The sequence below is a fragment of the Bos mutus genome, chromosome 2, assembly GCF_027580195.1.
Source record: "Bos mutus isolate GX-2022 chromosome 2, NWIPB_WYAK_1.1, whole genome shotgun sequence".
NCBI classification, from domain to species: domain Eukaryota; kingdom Metazoa; phylum Chordata; class Mammalia; order Artiodactyla; family Bovidae; genus Bos; species Bos mutus.
In genome coordinates this window covers 17,247,728-17,269,416 of record NC_091618.1, presented here as the reverse complement: position 1 = coordinate 17,269,416, position 21,689 = coordinate 17,247,728, and the positions used below count along the sequence as shown (strand labels likewise).

Below are 21,689 nucleotides of genomic sequence, written 5' to 3'. Positions count from 1 at the left end.
GAGGTCCATGGAGTTGCAAAGAATTGGACACGACTGAGCCACTGAATGACGACAACAATGTAATTAACTATAGATTCATATATCCTTTGGCCTATCCTTCTACCCACCAGATATTTTCAGAGCGTGAGTCATTAAACTATGTCCCAGGTTAGCCGAGTACTGGTTTTGTAAATAAAGTTTTATTGGAACTCAGCATACCCATTCGTTGATACATTGACTATGGCTGCTTTCCTGCTGCAATGGCAGGGTTGAACAGTTGTGACAAAGACCATGTGACCCACAGAAAGACAGCTGCATCCTTATCGAAAGAAACTTGATAAGATGCTTTTTGATGAGGTAGATTATAACAAGGTGCTTATTTTAGTTAGAAATTGGAGGTAGGGATGAGGTGCAGGAAAAGTATGTTTGTTTTGCTTTTTTTTAAGGTTTTTATTTAACCATTAAAAAATTGAAGTATGGTTACTTTACAATGTTATGTTAGTTTCAGGTGTATAGCAAAGTGATTCAGTTAGTATATGTGTGTGTGTGTGTGTATTCATATATATTTTTTCAGATTCTTTTCCTTTATAGGTTATTACAAGATCTTAAATATAGCTACCTGTGATATACAGTAGGTCCTTGTTGTTCATTTTATATATAGTGGTGTATGTATGTTCATCCCAACTCCTACTAATTTATCCCTCCCCACTCCTTTCCCATTCGGTAACCATAAGTTTGACTTCTATGTCTGTGAGTCTATTTCTATTTTGTAAATAAGTTCATTTATATTATTTTTTTCCTGTTCCCCATTGAAGTGATATCATGTATTTGTCTTTCTTTGTCTGACTTACTTTACTTAATGTGATCATCTGTAGGCCCATCCATGTTGCTGCAGATGGCATCATTTCATTCTTTTTTTTATGGCTGAGTAATATTAATATTTTTGTTTTGCTTGTAAACTTAAATGTTCTGCAAACATGCAAAGGGTGCTCTGAAAAAGCAAGTTAGCCATGGTTTCGGTGCTCTTTCTACCTTCATCGACTTTTTCAGTTTCACCCTATCCTTATTTGTCTGTTGGGTCTCTATACAAGATCTTTAATTTGAGAAATGATGGCAGCAGGATTAGGAAGTATGTTATCAGTGCCCCCAAAACATTTAAAAACCACGGGTTTGATGACCTCTGATATCTCTTTGAACATTTAAGATACTGTGATTCCATATTGAGGCATCCCTTCAAACTTAACATATTCCACTCAGAATTCATCTTCTCTGTTCCAGAATTGGTCTCTCTTCCTGATCGCCTAGCTTAAGAAATGTTGGCTTTCTGGGTCAAAACCTTAGAGCATCAGATTCTTTCTCTTTACTTCAGTATCTGCCAAAGTTCTGTTCATTTGAAATCATTTGATGAGGAGAGATGAGGCTGAAATTTGCAACCTCTCCCTCTTTGCCTTTTTGTAAGCACTCTGTAGGTAATGTGGGAGTGTGGGTGTTTGGGTACATATGTGTGTGCTAGTATGTGTTCATTCCAAAAATTAAGGAAGTTCAGCAGAGCATAAAAGGAAAACTAAAGCTCATCTCCAGTCCACTCCTGCATGCAGTGACTACTGTTAATGTAGTGGGACAGCCTCTCGGATTCTCATTCATATTCTCAGTCTCTCTCTGTTTCTGGGGCAGGTAAGTTACTCAACCCGAGGTCATGTTATTTTAGGTCCTGGTTTGTTTGTTAATTTTAAATCTTTGCATGTCAGTATAGATCTACTTAATTGTTTTCAAAGCTTGTCATAATCTTCCATTTTATGGGTATATCATTATTTAACTAGTTCCATTCAGGTTTTTTTTTTTTTTTTTTTTTTTTGCTGCATCTTGCAGTCTTGCAGCACACGTGGGATCTAAGTTCCCTGATAGAACTCATGTGCCCTGCAGGGAAGTACAGAATCCTAACCCCTGGCCTCCAGGGAATTCCCAGAGGTAACTTTTACTTCTGATCTTTCACTGCAGTAAATGACCCTGCTAGTACTTATATTTCTGTGTAATTATCTGTTTCCCCAGGGTAAATTCCTTAGATGTATAATGGGTGACTCAGAGGGATTGCACCTTTTAAAATTTTTGGGGTTTTTTGTTATATTTTACTAAATGGCCGTCCAATAAAGTTGTACCAATTTATTTTTCCACTACCAATGTATCTTCCAGAAGTCTTTGCTTCTGATAGGTGGGGGAAAATATTTTATCATTTTCAATTCAGTCCAGTTACTCAGTCGTGTCTGACTCTTTGCGACCCCATAGACTGCAGCACGCCAGGCCCTGTCCATCACCAACTCCCAGAGTTTACTCGAACTCATGTCCATTGAGTCAGTGATGCCATCCAACCATCTCATCCTCTGTTATCCCCTTCTCCTCCTGCCTTCAATCTTTCCCAGCATCACAGTCTTTTCAAATGAGTCAGTTCTTTGCAGTTTATCATTTTAAGCTAATATTATTATATTAGCTTATATTATAAAGTAGTATATCTTCTTTAAGATATCTATTTGTCAAGAATATCTTCTTGTCTTTTAGTTTCTGAATTAGCTATATCTGTACTTCAGCATTTTACTCTAGCTCTGCTTAAGCGTGCTGTGAATTAGTAAGTTAGGCTTAACTTTTATCCGTTAAAACTTGGGGCAAAGGGGAGAGCATACCCAGTCTTGTACTCCACCAGATAAACCCTGTACCTCCATCTGTGAGTAGACACCTTGTCACCTTTCACCTCCTACCATGAGGCCACTTTGGAGTCCTCTGAGTAGTTGGGCTTTGTTGGGACCAGAAGAGGTGTGGGTGATAAGGACTGTGAGCACTGCAGGGATGTGGTCTGCAAGCCCTAGTGGGAGAGTGAGGAATGCCTCTGGTGTGAAAATGTTTCTTGCATCACAGCTTTGTGTCTGAGTGGTTGCCACTGATGATGGTAAAATGGTACAGGCCTGGGTAGTGTGGGAACATGGGGTTCAGGGGAAGAGAGTTAATGTGACCCCTGAAGTTTTGGAAGTCTTGAACTAGGCCACTGATGTTAGGCTTGCTAGTTGCTTTTTTCCTACCTCTTTGTATTTTTTGATGAGAAAGCAGGCAGCAGGAAAGTCTCACAGCCTTAGTTCTAATTGGGGGAGTTATTATGGGCACAACCCTTAAAAATTTGAAGTATTTACTTGTCTCCTCACTCTGGTAGGTAAAGAAGTATAGTTCTGATATTGTCACTGCCAAGTCGCTTCAGTCGTGTCCGACTCTCCGCGACCCCATAGACCGCAGCCCACCAGGCTCCTCCATCCCTGGGATTCTCCAGGCAAGAATACTGGAGTGGGTTGCCATTTCCTTCTCCAGATATTGTCACTAGTGAGGTGAATAGTTGGTATGAACTTTAGAGTATTGGTTGCTACTTAAGTAGATCCTGTACCTTACATTGTTTGATGTAAAAATAATTTTTAAGATACTGATTAGAAATAAAGTTGTCTCCAACTGGTTATTTGTGGAAGTCAAGGAGGCTTCATGGCATGAGATTAATATGCCTGCCCCCAACCCACCCTACCCAGGCCTTGCCTCTGAGAAGCTCTGCCAAGCCTTAGAACTTCTCCTCTGTGACTCTGCTCAACAGAGGTGTCCCCGAACTCCCACTATATGGCCACTTAGTAGAATCACACAGGGTAAACCACTTCCCTGAAGCTGCAAGACAAGTCAGCTGTGAGTGAGTGAGGCACAATCCACATTTTCCAGTCAAGTGAGTGGGCTTATCACGGGCATAGGGGTAGAGGGCAGTTCTCTCACATGTTTTTCTTCATGACCAGGTATTTATAAAGCAGTTGGCCACTGTTAGTAGTCTATACCCATGAAGCATATTAATACTCTGAGGCTCACTGGCCACTGGCATCTGTGTCTCAAAACACCACATTTTACTGACAAAATGTCCCAGCCGGTTAGTTCAGTGTTAACAATATCATGGAAGTTAGACTGTGTGTTAGTCACTGTCTCATTCACAGTGGAGGGAGGAGGGTAAGCATGCCGTTTCTGAAGCCCTTGAGTGTTAGGGAAATGAGAGGTGTGGAGGAGAGGCTAGAGCATTCAAGGTGGCAACTGCTGCAGCAGGAGGAGAATGGCGGGAGCCAGGACGGGCTCTGGAGGGGAGAGGAGGAGTGTGGGCATCCAGGCCACTGGAGCAGAGACAGCCTCCAGGGCAAGAGGGCAAGAGTAGAGGAGAACTGGGAGGACCTTTGCTGGGGATCTGACATCATAAGAAAAGAGTACCCTTCCCCAAATGTTAACATTTTATGTAGCCGCAATACAGTGATCTAATCAGGAAGCGAACATTGATATGCTATACTGCTACTACTAACTAATCCACAGGCCTTTTTCACATTTCCACTGTTGTCCTGCTAATGTGTTTTTTTCTGGGCCAGGATCCCATTCAGGATCACACAGTTGCATTTAGCTGTAACATCTCCTTAGTCTCCATTAATCAGGAACAGTTTCTCAGTCTTTGACTTTTATGACCTTGGCACTTTTGAAAAACACTGGCCAGTTATTTTGTAGACTGTCGCTTAATTTGGGTTTGGCTGATATTCCTCATGAGTCAACGTAGGTGATGCCTTTTTTGGCAAGAAAAAAACAGAAGTGATGTGCGCTTTCCAGTGTGTCCTTTCAGGAGGCACACGAGGTCAGTAGTCTCAGTGCTGTTCACAGGTGAGCACATGGTTAAAGGGCATCTCCATGTAAAAAGAATGTTTTTGTTACTAGTAAGTCTCTTAGGGAAGTGAGCATCTTTGTTTAAAAGTCCCCCAAGTGATTTTGGTGTATCTCCAGGGTTGAGACAAAGAATGGCAGAAATAAATCAGGGTGGATTGAGGAAGTCGAAGATGTTTTCAAGTCTTGTCTTGGTATGGGGGAAGTGAAGCTAGCTGTTCAGATATGGACCAGAGAAAGAGAGCTAAGGTCTCTGGAGGAAAGTGGAACAGTTTTGGAATATTTGCTGCTGGGAGTGGCCGGTCGGGAAATCCATCCAGTTTGAAGGAATGTTTCTGGCTGAGTGAAGGTAGTTGAACAACATGAATTTTCTTGAACCAGGTGTACACAGATTCCATCACCTTCTCTACCCTGCGGCTGAAGCAGAGAAAGTTTTCAGTAAAGAACATCTGATGTTGTTTAGGGAAGAGAACTGGAACTGTGAGCACGGGCAGCCCTGAAACTTGCAGGCTTAGCAGGACAGGTATAACATGACCAGTAAGGAGCCCAGGAGATGAGGTGTCATGGTGATCTCAGCAGCTTGACGAGGGTACAGTTGTGAGGAGCTGTAAGTGTGAATAGCTTACTGAGTAGGTGTGAGGGGACAAGCTGGGAGGTGGCAGATAAGGTAGATGTGGTCAGAGGCAGAGAACATGTGGACAGAATGCAGGCTGGCCAGACAGTGGGCACTGGGCAGGGTCCCTAATGTGAACGCTGATGAAGGGAACCATGTGAAATCTAAATGAGAACAGCTAAGTTTATTTATTCTGTACATGGCATCTTCATTCAGTAAATTCTTGCTGCATCGCCTTTTCTGGTGAAACACTACATAAGCTTTTCAGATCATGTTTAGTTTAATATATGGTCATTTTTATTTCTTTTTTAAGCTTTTTTAAAAAAATCAACTTGTAATTTATATAATGGGGAACAGAAATTACACAAATGGTTGAAATATGCATAAAATTAAAAGTCATCAATTGAGATATGAACTTGATTATTCTTATATATCAGGCCTGTTAATAAACAATAAAGTTGATGAATTTTAGGGAATTCCCTGATGGTCCAGTGGTCAGGACTCAATGCTTTCACTGCTGAGGGCACAGATTTGATTGCTGGTTGGGAGCGAGGCCAAAAAAATAAAACTTTAAAAGTTGATGATTTTTAGTTTTTCTTTTATATCATGCTGCTGATTATCCTATGTGGGTGGTGACTAACCATGGAAGTACTCAGGTTTGGAAGTGTCTTATTCCCAGTGCCATTCTCTACTTTGGAGTAGTTTGAGTCAACCTTTTATCTGTTAAGCCCTATTCTAGTCTTCAGCTTTTTATTTGGCAGTTTTTCAAGGTGTGATTGGTAGACCTGTTTACATATGTCGAGCTATATACTTAGTTATTTGTTAGAAATCTTAAAAATTTAGGGAGGGGTATCATGTGGGGAGGAGTGAAAAAGAGAGAAGCAAAAATAAGACAGTTGTTACAAGTATAGTGAATACTTTGATCTATTTCTCTCATTCCCTTTGTTATTTTGCTCTTTAAAAATTAAAATGTGAATTGTAAACCATTCAAACATATCTGAAATACAGCAGGTGCACAGTGAGAGTATTGTTACCTTCCCCCTAGGTAGGCGGTGCTCACTCTGGTATGTATTCTCCCAGACTACTTGGAGGAAACAGGGAGCTGGGTTCCTTGCTCACCACTGTCACTCTGCCGGGTAGGTTCCCTTCACTTTTCTTGGTGAGATGCTGCAAAGTGTCCTTCCTTCAGGTCCCTGTATCTGCACTTCTTTTTAAGAGGAATTCCTTGATTTTTATGGTGTAAGAACAGCACGTTTCCCTACATCCAGTGTCCATCTGCATTTTATATCCAGCAATCACGTGCACTCATGTTCAGTCAGGTATGTACAGAGCCTCTGCAAGCATGGGGCTTCTGATGGGGCAGGAGGAAGCGGACGTGAGCTGAAAATCACAGGGGAGAGCAGGGTTGCTTGTAGCTGTGAGAGACTCTGAAGAAGAGGCAGGAGGACGGAGTTGCCTCAGAAAGACTTCTCTGAGGCGCTGACCAGAGCCAAGCCGTGAAGGGAGTGGGAGTTGGCCAGCAGGTGGGGCACCATGTGGGCACAGAGAACATTGTGGGCTCAGGAAGCCACGTGCACAGGGGCCCGAAAGGGGCCCAGTGTGACCAGCGCTTTGGTGTGTGGATAGTGGGGAGGAATTGCAGCACAGGGTCAGGTCAGAGGGGACACATCCACCATACAGGGTTTTATGGGCCACGTCAAAAGGGAATTTTCTGCACCCTAAGAGCAATAGGTAATTGAAGTATTTTAAGCACAAAGATTTAACCATTTTAAGATTTAGTCAGAAATTGTCATCATTTTGTGTTGTGAAAAGATCGTCCTGGTTGTGATGTGGAGAACAGACTGTAGGGAATTCAAGTCAGTAGGCTGCTTAGTAGTCCAGACAGGAGTTATGGGGACTCCAGTTGAATGGTGATGTGGGGTCTAAATGGATGGATTTTAGAGATTTTGTGATAAATGAGATGTTGAGGCAGGGTGCTGAAGAGGGAAGAGTCAAGGATGAATCTTAAATTTCTCACATGTTATAAGAATATCATCAGTGGTATATCATCCCCTGAAACAGGGAACAAGGGAAGAACACCAGGCTTTGGGGCAAGACCGTGAGTTCTGCTCTAGACACGTTAGATCTGAGGTACTTTGAGACATCCAAGTAGAGACACTTCAAGTAGTAGGCACTGTGAATAAACTGCTTAATACACTAGGAAGAGAACAAAATTAGAGATAAGAATCTGAGGCATTGCATTTAGGTGTTAATTAAAGTTGTGGGTGTGGATGAGGTCACTTTTGAAGAGATGATAGAATGAGAAGAAGGCCTTGTACTCTGCTTGGAGATAGTCCCAGTATTTAAATGACCCACTCAAGAAGGATGAGCCAAAAAGGAGACAGAAAGAGCAACCAGGAAGACAAAAAAAGAGGGTGTTGGTAAGTCACACAGTACAGGGAGAAGCAGTTTTAAAAGAAGGGTGTAATCAACAGCTTCAAATGCTGCCAAGAGCTCACATGTAATGAAGACTAAAAATTGTATTTAATGGCAGGCAGGTCCTTGGTGGCTGTCTAAAACCTGTGAAGTACTAACTATAGAAGCCACATGGGATTGGCCCGAAGAGTGAATAGGAAAGAGAGAAAGAGATGTAGACTGTAACAGACACAAGATGTTTTGAGAGATTTAATTATGGGTGGGCAGTAGCCGGAGGGGCGGGGGCTTATGGGATCAAAGGAGAGCTTCTTTAATTTTGTTAATGGGAATCTAGATCATATTTAAAGTTGAGTTTGGGAGAATCAAGTAAGAGGGGGGTTGACTATATGAGCCGATAAGATAACAGACAGGATGGAGGAGATCCTGAGAAGGGAGGAGGTGAGTGGAATTCAGAAGCCAGGAAGGTTAGTATAGGTAGATGAGTATAATGGTTAGCAGAGGAGAGAATTGGATGGTGTTTTCCTCCCTTTGTGATTAGGTGACAGTGTCGTCTGCTGAAAGGGAAGAAGCGGGCTTTATGTGTGAATCCAAGGGTGTTTCATCATAGAAGCATGTTACCTTGCTTCTCTCTTCTGTTTTTTAAAAACAGCTTTGTTCAGATATAACTTGCACATCACACAGTTCACCCATCTAAAGTATACAGTTCAGTAGTTCTTAGTTTATTCACAGGTGATATGCAACCGCAAACAACCACAGTCAATTTTAGAAATTTCATTACCTCAAAAAGAAACCCCATACCTTTAACTATTCACTCCCCTTCCCCCACCTTAGTGAATACTTCATTTTTGCTATTGGAAAGCAGAGAGTACAGTCTGAATTCAGATTTAAAATCATATCATGGTTTCAAAGCAAAGTATAAACTGAGACATATGAAGGGTTATTAAGAGCCTCAAAACTTTGATCTAGTCAGAGAAGCAGAGAAGGCTAAGCTCTGCTTCTTGTTTGTTTGTTTGCTCAGTCGTGTCGGACTCCTGGCGACCCCATGGACTGTAGCCTACCAGGCTCCTCTGTCCATGGGATTTTCCAGGCAAGAGTATTGGAGTGGGCTGCCATCTCCTTCGCTAGAGTATCTTCCCGACCCAGGATCGAACCTGGGTCTCCTGTATTGCAGGCAGATTCTTTTACCAGCTGAGCCACCAGGGAAGCCCAGAGATGATTAGTAGATCATTACTGAAAGGAGCGTGACGATTCAAAGGCATACTGTTAGTCTCCATTCAGTTACTTCCATTTCAGCATTTTGGTTAACGATAAGGCCGTGGGAGGCACGCCTACCTGTCAGATTTTCAAGTGGTACAAATATGAGAGCAATAGCTGACATTTTGGATGTCCTTCACAGTCTGGAACATAGTGTTGACTGATGGGCTGTTAATGAAATTAAATAGTGAGAAGAGTTAAAGCTATCATTGCAGTGTTATTCAAAGAACCAGCTTGGAATGAGTAATTGCAAAAATCCTTAAAGGAGCCCTGAGCTACAGTACATTTGCCACATTTGCAGGGAAGTGGTGGCCTGGTGTCACCATCCATCAGGATGGATTTGGAGCATCAGTCCTGCCTTTCTGAGAAGGATAGTTAAAGAAGTTGAGAGGAGGTTTTTCTGGAGATTCTCTATTTAGGAGAGACAGGCAAGCTGTTCTCAGTGAGTAGTCTTCATGTGGAAGAGAAGTTTGGGTACAACCGTATCTGCCTTGCAGACCCAGGACCAGCAGATGCTATAGTAAGGCAGTGTTTGTCTCAACTATAAAATTTTCAAACAGTTTTCTGTCTAAAGTCTACTATTACTGCATTTCTAGATGCTGGAAATACTTAAGGTGAAGCAATGTGATCATTTGGTAAGATTAGAAGGTTGTAAAAGGGAGTACCATGGACACAGATGATTCTTTAAGTACTATGAAGTGCTGATGCCCTCTGAGTCTGTGCTAAGTAATCCCCCTAAAATATATTTCTGGTCATAAATATTTGTTTATTTAGCTTTTTTATAGCCTTTATGGTTTTCCACATAACTTGAATATTCTACTTTGTTGGCTTATTAGCTTTGACAGTTTTGGTTTTCTTCACTGTGTGTGTTTTTTGGGTGTCTTTTTTAGGACTGAGAGTGTATGCTTTTATCACTGTGGTTTGTCTTCAAGAAGCACTGTACTGCTTCGTGTACCTCTTTGAGCTGCCATTACCACATATTCTTGTTCTATATTTATGTCATAACCCCAGAATACAATTGTGGTGTTGTGTTAGTCGCTCAGTCATGTCCAACTGTTTGTGACCCCATGGACTGTAGCCCACCAGACTCCTCTGTCCCTGGAATTCTCCAGGCAAGAATACTAGAGTGGGTAGCTATTCCCTTTTTAGGGGAACTTCCTGACCCAGGGATCGGACCCAGGTCCCCTGCATTACAGCGAGATTCTTTACTGTCTGAGCCACCAGGGAAGGCCCTTACATATGTCATAAACCCAGAATACAGTTGTTTATACTTTAAACAAATGATACTTTAAGTATAATTTTTTAAGTTATCTTTTAAAGACTTTTTTAATAATGGAAAAATCTTTAAATCTATCCATATCTCTATTTCCAGTGCTCTTCATTCTTTTCTGTATACACAGATTCTCATCTTGAGTCTCCAATATTTCCTGTAATGCAGGACTGCTGGTGACAAAATCTGTCAGCTTTTCCGTGTCTTAAAAACTCATTTCCCCTTCACTTTTGGATAATATTTTTACTAGGTATAGAATTCTGCAATGACAGTTTAGTAACTTTAATGACATTCCTCCGCTCTCTTTTGACTTGCATCATTTTTGTCAAGTCTGTTGTCAGTTTTTGATTCTTTGTCCGTAATGTTTTTTCCCCTCTGGTTGCTTTTAAGATTTTTTTCTTCACTGAATTTAAGCAGTTTGATTGTTTTCTCTGTTTCTTGTGCTTAGGATTTTTTTTTTTTTTTAACTTCTTGGCTCCATGGGATTATAGTTTTCGTCAAATTGGGAAAATTTTTCAGCCATTGTGTGTTCACGTTTTGTCTGACCCTCCCCCTCCCCTGGGGACTATAGCTACACATGTATTGGGTAGGCCAAAAAGTTCATTGGGTGTTCCTGAAACTTCTCACAGAAAAATCTGAACAAACTTTTGGCCAACCCAGTATTAGACTGCCTGCAGTCATCCTGTAGCTCACTGATGTGCTTTTTTCCTCCCTCTCTTTGTGTTTCATTGTGGATAGCTTTTATTGCTCTGTCTTCGTATTTACTAACCATTTCTTCCTCACTGTGTAATCTGCTATTAATCCCATCTAGTGTAATTTTTATTTCAGAAATTGTAGTTTTTAAGTGTTTGATTTTGGTCTTTTTTTTTCCCAATGCCTTCTATATCTTTACTTAACATGCTCATTTTTTTCCTGAACATACTGTCTGTAGTTCTGGTAACTTTTAATGTCCTTGTTTAATTTCTACCATCTGGGTCACTTTGCAGAGCTGTTACTATTGACTGGTTTTTGTCCCCATTATTGGTTGTATTTTCCATTTTGGATTCTTTGCAGGCTGGCTTTTAAGTTTTGTTGGAGAGCAGAGTTTAGTCCCCGGCTAGTTTTTTATAACTGCAGAGACAAAACCCTTGGAGAGCTCTGCTTGATGCCTGTGAACATGAGGTTTTTCCATCAGGTTGATGGGAGCCTTGCGTGAGCTCCATGGCTCTGTTCCCTGGCCTTGGGTACTTTCCTCACATGCATGTGTTCACCAGCGCTCAGCTGGAGAAGCAGGCAAGCCTTCTGCAGGTCTCTAACACTCTGCAGTGGAGCTCTCCTCTCTTGTCTTTGCCCTGAAAAAGGACCAAGGCTTCCCACAGATTCCCAGCTCTGTCTCCTCACGTGGAGCTTGTCCTCCCTGTGTTGTGGTCTGGCAATGAGCTAGGACAGTCATGAGGCTCACTTCATTGGTTTCCCTTCTCTCAGGGATCGCTGTCCTGTGCTGCCCGAAGTTCAGTGTTTAAAACTAATTATGTGATAGATTTTCTCCCATTTTTTTATCTTTTTCAGGGGGATAGGTAAATCTGACCCTTGTTTTGATCTTGGCCAAAGTAGAAGCTTTTTAGCAACTTGTAATATATTGCTGACATTTTAGCTTTGCATTCAGAGCTTCTTTCGGCTTCGTCTCTTCAACCACTCCCTCCACAACTGTTCTCTGCCTGTCCCTCACCCCCAGTTCATGCCATTCCCCCTCAGTCTGCTTCTCCCCAGCTGGTCCTTGCTTGTCAGGGTGTCTCCATTCTCAGGGGCAGCTCAGCTGGCTCTTCCATGTGGTTTCCCTCCCATTTGAGCAGAACTGAACCCATTCTCCCTGTTCTCTTTCTACTCTAACAGCCTGTTTTCAGTTGGGGTGTACAGGTTGGGCAGCTGCTGGCCTTCCCTGTTGAGCACACACGTCAGTCCCCACCTGTGCAGTGTTTTACTGCCGAGGGCAGGGACGGGGCCTGCCCACCTTTGTGTCCCTTCTGTGGGTATGTAATATGTAGAGAAGGTATTGAGCAAATGTAGGTGTGTTATTTATGTTTATTAAAATGAGTTGTTCTTCTCTTCTTCCCCCAAAATCAGGCTACAGAAGAAGTTTCCAAGAATCTGGTTGCCATGAAGGAAATTCTATATGGCACAAACGAGAAGGAGCCGCAGACAGAGGCAGTGGCACAGCTCGCCCAAGAACTGTATAACAGTGGGCTCCTCAGCACCCTGGTAGCTGATTTGCAGCTCATTGACTTTGAGGTAAGAAATAAGTTTTTTATTTTTCCAAAACACTAACTTCTTCATAGTCCTTTTCCTATGCTCTCTCTTCTGAAATGTTTTAAGATTCTTGTTGGGCTCTTGGCTCCAGGGTACTGACCAGTAAGCATGCTTGGGCTGCCTGCCTAATTAGCGGTGCTAGGTCAGGAACTCAAGCGTATAACAGACTTAGGCCATGTCTTTCCTCCTTCTTTGACGACATCGTATATGAAGTTTTTTAGGTATTTGTTATACCCTTTAATTCAGGTATATTTATTAAATAGATGCTATTTTACATAATTCACTGGTCCTTGGCTCTCAAAGAGTAAATAATCTAAAGAAGACCATAGAATGTTAGAATTTTTGAGGTAGATAAGCTCTTGTGTGCACGCTAAGTCGCTTCAATTGTGTCTGAATCTGCTACCCTGTGGACCGTGCCCCGCCAGGCTCCTCTGTCCATGGGGTTCTCTAGGCAAGAATACTGGAATGGATTGCTATGCCCTCCTCCAGGGATCTTCTACAGGGATTGAATCTGGGTCTCTTAAACATCTCCTGCATTGGCAGGCGGGTTCTTCATCACTAGGCCACGTGGGAGTCCCCAGATAAGATCTTAGAGAACATCTAGTTTTTTTGTTTATTTGTTTCTTTAACTTGCTGAAAACTCATTGCAGTAGAGATTATGTATGTTTTGTTTGCATGGCACTGCTTTTAAATATTTAAATTAGGATACCATTAAAACAGCAGGAGATTTTATACACAATTTGGAATTTCTGGCTTCCTTTGAAAAATCTGGCAGCATGGGGCCTGTAGCCCTGGATGGCCCCTCAGCCTGGACATGCATGGGCATCCATACTTGGGTATGCCCCGGACGGCGCAGCTTGCTTTTCTACTGCAGGCCTGCTGCACTCGTTTATATTTCCTGGTCAGCACTTGTTATTGTTGCCCAGGTTTATACAGCCAAATCACGCCATGCTAGATATTTAGTGTATTTATTAGTGAGAAGAATGGCCCTTGATAACAGTCTTGAGTAAACTAGTCTGAGAAGCATATAATGAAGGGCTCTGGCATGGTCATGAGCAGTCCCCCTCTTTGATGCTCTGTTATGGATGTGCTTTGTTTAAACCCCAATATTTATCATCCTGAGGGTGATAAATCTGTGCCAGTTCAGTTCAGTCGCTCAGTCATGTCCAACTCTTTGTGACCCTGTGGACTGCAGGACACCAGGCCTCCCTGTCCATCACCAACTCCCGGAATTTACTCATACTCATGTCCATTGAGTTGGTGATGCCATCCAACCATTTCATCCTCTGTCGTCCCCTTCTCTTCCCGCCTTCAATTTTTCCTAGCATCAGGGTCTTTTCAAATGAGTCAGTTCTTCGAATCAGGTGGCCAAAGTATTGAGGTTTCAGGCTCAGCATCAGTCCTTCCAGTGAATATTCAGGATTGATTTCCTTTAGGATGGACTGGTTGGATCTCCTTGCAACTCAAGGGACTCTCAAGAGTCTTCTCCAACACCACAGTTCAAAAGCATCAGTTCTTCGGCGCTCAGCTTTCTTTATAGTCCAATTCTCACATCCATACATGACTACTGGAAAAACCATAGCTTTGACCAGACGGACCTTTGTCTGTTTAGGTACTTGGAAAACCAGGGGAGAAAATGACAGACATCTATAGCCAGGTTCAGGCTTCCCAGGTGGCACTAGTGGTAAAGACACTGTCTGCCAACGCAAGAGACATAGAGGCATGGGTTTAATCCCTGTGTCAGAAAGATCCCCTGGAGGAGGGCATGGCAACCTACTCCAGTATTCTTGCCTGGAGAATCCCGAGGACAGAGGAGCCTGGTGGGCTACAGTCCATAGGATTGCAAAGAGTCAGACACTACTGAAGTGACTTAGCGTGCACATATAGCCCACATTCAGTTTTGGAGAAGGTTGAAGAAAGTGTGGTTCATAGGTTACTTGAATGTACTATCAGTAGATAATTAAAAGAGAACAAAATTTATTTCTATCTTTTAGAACAGAGGAACTTCCCTGGTGGTTCAGTGGTTAAGGCTTTGCCTTCCAATTCAGGGACTGTGGGTTCAATCCCTGGTTAGGGAGCTAAGATCTCTCACATGCCTGGCAGCCAAAAAACCAAAACATAAAACAGAAGCAATAATATAACAAACCCAGAGTTTTTTTAATGGACCACATCAAAAAACTCTTTACTAGAAAAAAGAACAGAACTATGATAGTTTCATTTGTGTAGCTGATTTCATATATTTTTCATAGAATGTCAAATTCCAGCAACGATTTTTATTTCCACTGCAAAGGTGGGGGTGCATTGGGACCATCCAGTTCCTCCTCCTTTGTCTGCCCATCCTATTCCCCAGCCTGGACCCAGATCTTAATATTCATTTGGGACTTTAGAGACATAAATTTAAAAGAAATGTGTGCCCTTGAGACTGGTTTTTGAGATTGCTGTTACTACCCCTAACCTAGCACAGGCCCCAGGGTGATCTCGGTTGCTGGAAAGCTTTAATGTTTCCTTCACTTCCCTGCAGACTTGTCAGCCTTGTATAAATGGCCATTCTGAAACTCACTTCTTCATTTGTTACTTCCTTGTGCAGCTTTCTGATCAAGACAGTTTCACTATATGAAGTTAACAACCACCTATTTTGTTTAGCAAAGTACAGTGGTGGAATTCTAATCTCTCAACTATTGAGTCATGTGATACTTAGTACCTTAACTGTTAATCTATATAAAATTTTTCCCAAGTAGACCTTGTTTAATAGGAGGAGATGGGGAATTCCCTGGTGGTCCAGTAGTTAGGACTCTGCACTTTCACTACGAAGGGCCCAGGTTCAATCCCTGATCAGGGAGGTAAGATCCTGCAAGCCACAAGCTGTGCTGCCCCCCCCCCACAAAAAAAAATAGAAGGATATGTCTACATGCCATTAAAGCTCAACTTCTTACAGAATTCTTTCATTTTTATTATAATAGCAGAATACAATTTCTCCTCCTTCCATCACTGTTAAAAGGAAGCTGCATGTATTGTTTACAATACGAGCATCCTATTTGAAGCTGCTTGCTCCCTTTGGATGGGAATCAGATCCCTGAACAATGTAAGCATATAGCAAGGTTTTGTTTTTCATACCTGAGTCAGCATCATTCTGAGAATTAGAAATCACTGAAATTATGTGTAGTTGAGATTTCACTTTGTCAGCACATTATTCATGTCAAAAATATTTCACTACTAGAACTTGGAATTATAAAGGAAAAAATAAAATTCAATGTCTATGAATGTTTAAAGTCAGATACTCAGTCATAATTATAAATACGCAGACCCATGATTTGAGTTTATTTGGGAGGGTGGGTGGGCATTGGATATTTAATCGGTATGTTGATTTGAGCTTATCTGGGAATGTGGATGGGCATTGGGTGTTTAGTCAGTACCTTGATTTGAATTTATCTGGGAGTGTGGATGGGCATTGGGTATTTAGTCAGTACCTTCATTTGAGCTTATCTGAGAGTGTGGATGGGCATTGGGTGTTTAGTCAGTACCTCGATTTGAGTTTATCTGGGAGCATGGATGGGCATTGGGTATTTAGTCAGTACCTTGATTTTAGTTTATCTGAGAGTGTGGATGGGCATTGGGTGTTTAGTCAGTACCTTGATTTGAGCTTATCTGAGAGTGTGGACAGGCATTGGGTGTTTAGTCAGTACCTCAATTTAAGTTTATCTGGGAGCATGGATGGGCATTGGGTATTTAATCAGTACCTTGATTTGAGTTTATCTGGGACCGTGGATGGGCATTGGGTATTTAGTCAGGCATTTTGCTATTTTTGTCTCCCTAATAGGGCAAGAAAGACGTGGCTCAAATTTTCAACAATATTCTCAGAAGACAAATTGGTACAAGAACTCCTACTGTTGAATACATCTGCACCCAGCAGAATATTTTGTTCATGTTGTTGAAAGGGTATGTATAATGTAATAAAATTGATATTTTTTACTTTAAAAATAAAAAAGGAAAGATGATTGTGGGCAAAAGCAGGATGGTGAATGTGGGAAAGCATTTTCTCTGTAGTTCCATCAACTCCTTTTCTGGTAGTTCTTGATTATGTTTCCCCCCCTTAAAATTCAACCTGTGAGCTAAACAATTTGAAGATGCCCAGGGGATTTTAAAGTTAGTGAATTATGAGCCTTAGAATCTCAAACCTCAAGGAAAAAATAAGTCCTCTGTGGTCTTGTTTGTGTTCTCTAAGATGTAAAAACCTTAATTGTATGAAATATCAGCTAAATAAGTCATATACCTAAAGACTTCTTCTTTGGACATACACGCACCCTGTATGGCAGTAAAGGCTGCCCAATTAATGGAGCATGGATGCTGTAGCACTTAGCCTTGTTCAGTCAGCAACAACAGAGTACATGTTTATGACGTACTTCCCTTTGCTTTTCACCTGTGTGTGTCCACCCACTAACCCACTTAGTTTGGTAATCCACAATGCATCTTCCTGGCATTACTGCTGGACTGAGTAGTCATTTGTCTTTGGATAGAGATCAGTTTCCAAAAATAAAAAACCAAAAAAGCCTTAAAATTAAAACATTAAAAAAAAAGCTCTTCTCCCTCATCACTGATTGGCAAGGTAGCCTCCTGTTGTTTCACACCAGGGTTGTTTGCCACCTCTGGGTACGTGTGCATTGGCAGGGTTCTGTTAAATTGGTGGGCAAGCGTTTTCTTGGCGTGACTGTTGGCGTGAATCAGCTTGCTGTCCTACCTCAGCCTTATAGCTTGCCTCACTCTGATTCATATCTCTGTGGTTTAACACTTGCCCCAAGTTCAGACTTGTTTAGACAGAGCATGCGTCAGTGCCTGTGTTGGAGGCCAGCATTCCATTTCCTTCTTTCTAGTTATAACTGTCCATGTTGCTTCTTCAGATGTTGCTGTATGGAATTTTTGGCATCCAGTATTTTGTTGTATCAATCCACAGCTGCCTGTATGAACATGTAGTGAGTAGTCTGAAATTTTGGTGTTCTTGGAGCAGCTTCCGGATGCCTTTGTGTATTTTTAAAGCCAATTATTCCTTTTTTCATAGAAAGCAGTGATTATTAAAATCTGTGAATTAGTTAGCTCTGCCTGTGTTTACTGTCAAGTAGCCCAGGGGTATGAGAGGAACATTGCTGAATGTCATGTAAAACTTTTGAGGCACTATTTAAAAAAAGGTTTAAAGCTCTCAACTGAGCTGGCCAGAGCAGAAACCTCAGCTTAGGGAGGTGAGGAGAAGCAGCATGGAGAAGCCACTGGTGTTGAGACCCCACTCCACCACCCCTTTTAGTTTTTATTGTGGAAAATATACATAAAACGGGGGATAATACAGCAAGCCCTTTCCTAGCCATGACCAAGTTTCAGCAGTTATTAACATCTTGTTGATATTTAACAAATTATTAACATTCCTGTTTCATTTATTTCTTACCTCCTGTTTCTCCTCCTCATGTATGTACAACATCACTTCCATATCATAATCATATCACTTAAAAACCTAAGCATAAAATAATACCCAGTAAGTGTTCAGATTTCCTTGATTTCTACCAAAAATGTCGTTTTTCAGGTTGTTTGAATCAGTCTTCAAGCATAGTCCACAAACTGAATTTGGTTGATATGACTCTTAATTGCTTTTAATCTGTAATAGTTCCTGCCCTCTTCTTTTAATACTGTTATTTGTTGAAGCAACTGGGCCATTTGTTTTGTAGAAAACTCTCATGTTTGGTATTTCATGCTGTGGTTTCACACATAACCACGTTCCTCTATCCTCTGTTCTTTTGTATTTGGTTAGATTCAGCCTCAGTTGAGGGCGTGGGAACAGGAATTCTTCATGGATGGGACTGTGTGCTTCTGTTGGGCGGTGCTGGTTGTCTTTCTTCTGGGATGTTAGATTGATCAGTGGATGCAGATGATGTCAGCCTGTCCATTATAAAATTCTCCATCAACCCTGTACCTAATGGTTTTACTATCCATTTAGGATCATTCAGTTCAGTTCAGTCACTCAGTCATGTCCGACTCTTTGCAACCCCATGAATTGCAGCACGCCGGGCCTCCCTGTCTATCACCAACTCCCCGAGTTTACCCAAACTCATGTTCATTGAGTCGGTGATGCCATCCAACCATCTCATCTTCTGTCGTCCCCTTCTCCTCCTGCCCTCAATCTTTCCCAGCATCAGGGTCTTTGCAAGTGAGTCAATCAGGTGGCCAAAGTATTGGAGTTTCAGCTTCAACATCAGTCCTTCCAATGAACACCCAGAACTGATCTCCTTTAGGGTGGACTGGTTGGATCTCCTTGCAGTCCAAAGGACTCTCAAGAGTCTTCTCCAACACCACAGTTCAAAAGCATCAATTCTTCGGTACTCAGCTTTCTTTCTTTGTAGTCCAACTCTCACATCCATACATGACCACTGGAAAAACCATAGCCTTGACTAGATGGACCTTTGTTGACAAAGTAATGTCTCTGCTTTTTAATAGGTTGTCTAGGTTGGTTGTAACTTTCCTTCCAAGGAGTAAGTGTCTTTTAACTTCATGGCTGCAATCACCATCTGCAACGATTTTGGAGCCCCCCAAAATAAAGTCAGCCACTGTTTTCCACTGTTTCCCCATCTATTTGCCATGAAATGATGGGACCAGATGCCATGATCTTAGTTTTCTGAATGTTGCGCTTTAAGCCAACTTTTTCACTCTCCATTTTCACTTTCATCAAGAGGCTCTTTAGTTCTTCTTCACTTTCTGCCATAAGGGCGGTGTCATCTGAATTACTGAAGTCACTGACGTTTCTCCTGGCAATCTTGATTCCAGCTTGTGCTTCCTCCAGCCCAGTGTTTCTCATGATGTACTTTGTTGTCTAGGTTCAAAATGGTGATTTCCTAATTCTCTTTTTCCTTCTCCGTGTATCAAGTGTTTCATGACTTCTGTAGGAAAGACAGAATACATGCTTGACTTTTTTCTACATTATCATTTAGTATAATCAGTTGATGCCCTAGCCCCTTTCTTAAGTGAGCAATGAGTATGTTATTGTTTTAAGCATCATGATGCATTTAAGCATCAAAGCTGAAGTTTTTTTTTTTTAAACCTGAAGTTTTAATCATATTTTAAAATATGTTTAATATGTGTCAAACCCTTTCAGTCATTATGACCATGTTTTTATGTCCAGATTGCCCCATCTTGGGCACTCCTTCAAACTGGCTCCTGTGTCCTCTTGGCAAGACCCCCTTAGTCTTTGATAGCTTCCTTGCTGTCTGGCACAAGACATGCAGTGCTCATTTTGTATGGGTTTCTTCCTCAGACCTAGAAACAGGCATTTCTTCCAGGGCCCTGTGATTTTTCTTTTTTTTTTGTTTTTTTTTTCCAGAAATTCCCTGAAGTTCCAGTGGTTAGAACTCAGCTCTTTCTGCTGAGGCCCATGTTCAGTCCCTGGTCAGGGAACTAATGAAAACCATGCAGCACAGCCAAAAAGGAAAAAAAAAGAAGAAACAAATTTTTCTGCACTTGTTTATTAATTAGTTCAGACTGTTTCAACACAGTGTGATTATCCACTCAGGCTACAAGTATTCTGATGTTAGAATACTTGTAGAATTGTTAGAATACTTTGAGAAGTGACGCTGCCGGTGTTAGTGTGCCTTTGGAAAACACCGTGTTACTTGTGTTGGCCTGCATTTGGAGGCAGTCGTTTTTTCACTGGCGATTTAAATGTTAATGCGCTCTCCTGCCTAGTGCTAACAGGTTGTACAGCGTAACTGTTTGCCTTGTACTCAGTGGTTTATGGTTTAATCATTTAAGGCCAGCTTGACAAACTGCCATCAAAACCGGCCTGACTTGTTGTACCAAATTGTCTTACCCGTGTCTTTCCAGTCTCCTGCCTGGTTCAGAGCAGCAGGGAGGAAGCTGTGTGGTCGGCCATTTTGTGAGCAGACGTTTTAGTCACCTCAGAGCCTGTCACCATTCTAGCTGCCGTGCCACCAGCGACACAAAGGACTGTGGTTTTGGTGGTGTTGAGGGTGTCCTACCAGACAGCACTCCCAGAGGGTATCGAGGGGTGAAATGTGGGGTTAGTCAATAAGGCAAGGCTTGATAACAGAGATGGACTTAGGATTGAGGTTCCGGATCGTTTCAGATTTGCATGGGCAGAAAAAAGAGAGTAAGAACAGGGGCAGGCATGAACACAGTGACTAGCAACAGTAGGGAGGGCATCGGAAGGTTTTACAGCATAGTGGAGGTGGTGGTGCACCAGAGGTGTTGCTGTGATGTGGGGAAGCCCAAATGTGAGTCGCTTAATTAGCAGGAAGAATCATTTCAAGCTCCTGAATTGGAAAAGGCTACTGATGCACTTGGAGCCTGGCAGGCTGCAGTCCTTGGGGTCGCTAAGAGTCAGACACAACGGAGCCACTTCACTTTCACTGATACACTAGTGTGTCGGATAGATTTGTTAAGACACAGTTTGAACAAAGATACTGCTTAGCAGCACTCAGGCGACCAGGCATGATTTCATGCAGCACTGGATACAAGAAAATAAAACTGAAATATTGCAGAGGAGCATTAGAAAGGAGTGATGACGCTGAAGATGGGAAGACTGGGAGTAGACAAAGAGGGCAGTGTTCAGATCTGCACTGTTCAATACCGTTCTTACTAACAGCATGTAATTATTTATTTTAAATTTAAATGACATTTAAAATTCAGTCCCTCAGTCATAGTAGCCAAATGTCAAGTGCTCAGTAGCAGCAAAGATAGAGAACATATCCGTTATCAAAGAAAGTTCTGTAAGACCTGTTTTAGACCCGGATATCTGAAGCAAAATAGTGATGCTGTATTAGACACATCAAGTTTATGGAATTGTCCAAAAGCAACAGAAAATACTTCACTACAGTTCAGGATGGATCTGGGCTGGGGCAGTTCAGGAGCCATGGTGGGAACTGTGAGGTCTTAGGGGTCACAGCGATGGAAGAAAGACTTCAGCCAGGCAAGAAATAAGGACAGAGGAGGTAGAAAGGAGAACTGGGGGTCTTGCTTTCATTTTGTAAAGAAAGAGATGCAGAGGTCTGCATTGTCCAGAAATTAAAAGCAGAATTTGTGTTAGAAGATCATTTTTTTTAGCCACGAGGTCTTTGGATTCAGTGGCAGGAAGTTAAAGGCGGCTGTGAGTGGGGAAGGAGATTCAGCCTGAGTGTGCAA

General features: G+C 41.9%; 1 protein-coding gene across 1 annotated transcript in view; it reads left to right on the top strand.

Annotated features, from left to right (window-relative positions):
* CAB39 (calcium binding protein 39) overlaps window positions 1-21,689 on the top strand; it is a 102,277-nt gene that overhangs the window by 57,566 nt on the left and 23,022 nt on the right. The window contains exons 3-4 of the mRNA XM_070385317.1: window positions 12,336-12,500; window positions 16,336-16,454. Of these exons, the coding sequence (XP_070241418.1) occupies window positions 12,336-12,500; window positions 16,336-16,454 (284 nt within the window). The remainder of the gene's footprint in view (window positions 1-12,335; window positions 12,501-16,335; window positions 16,455-21,689) is intronic.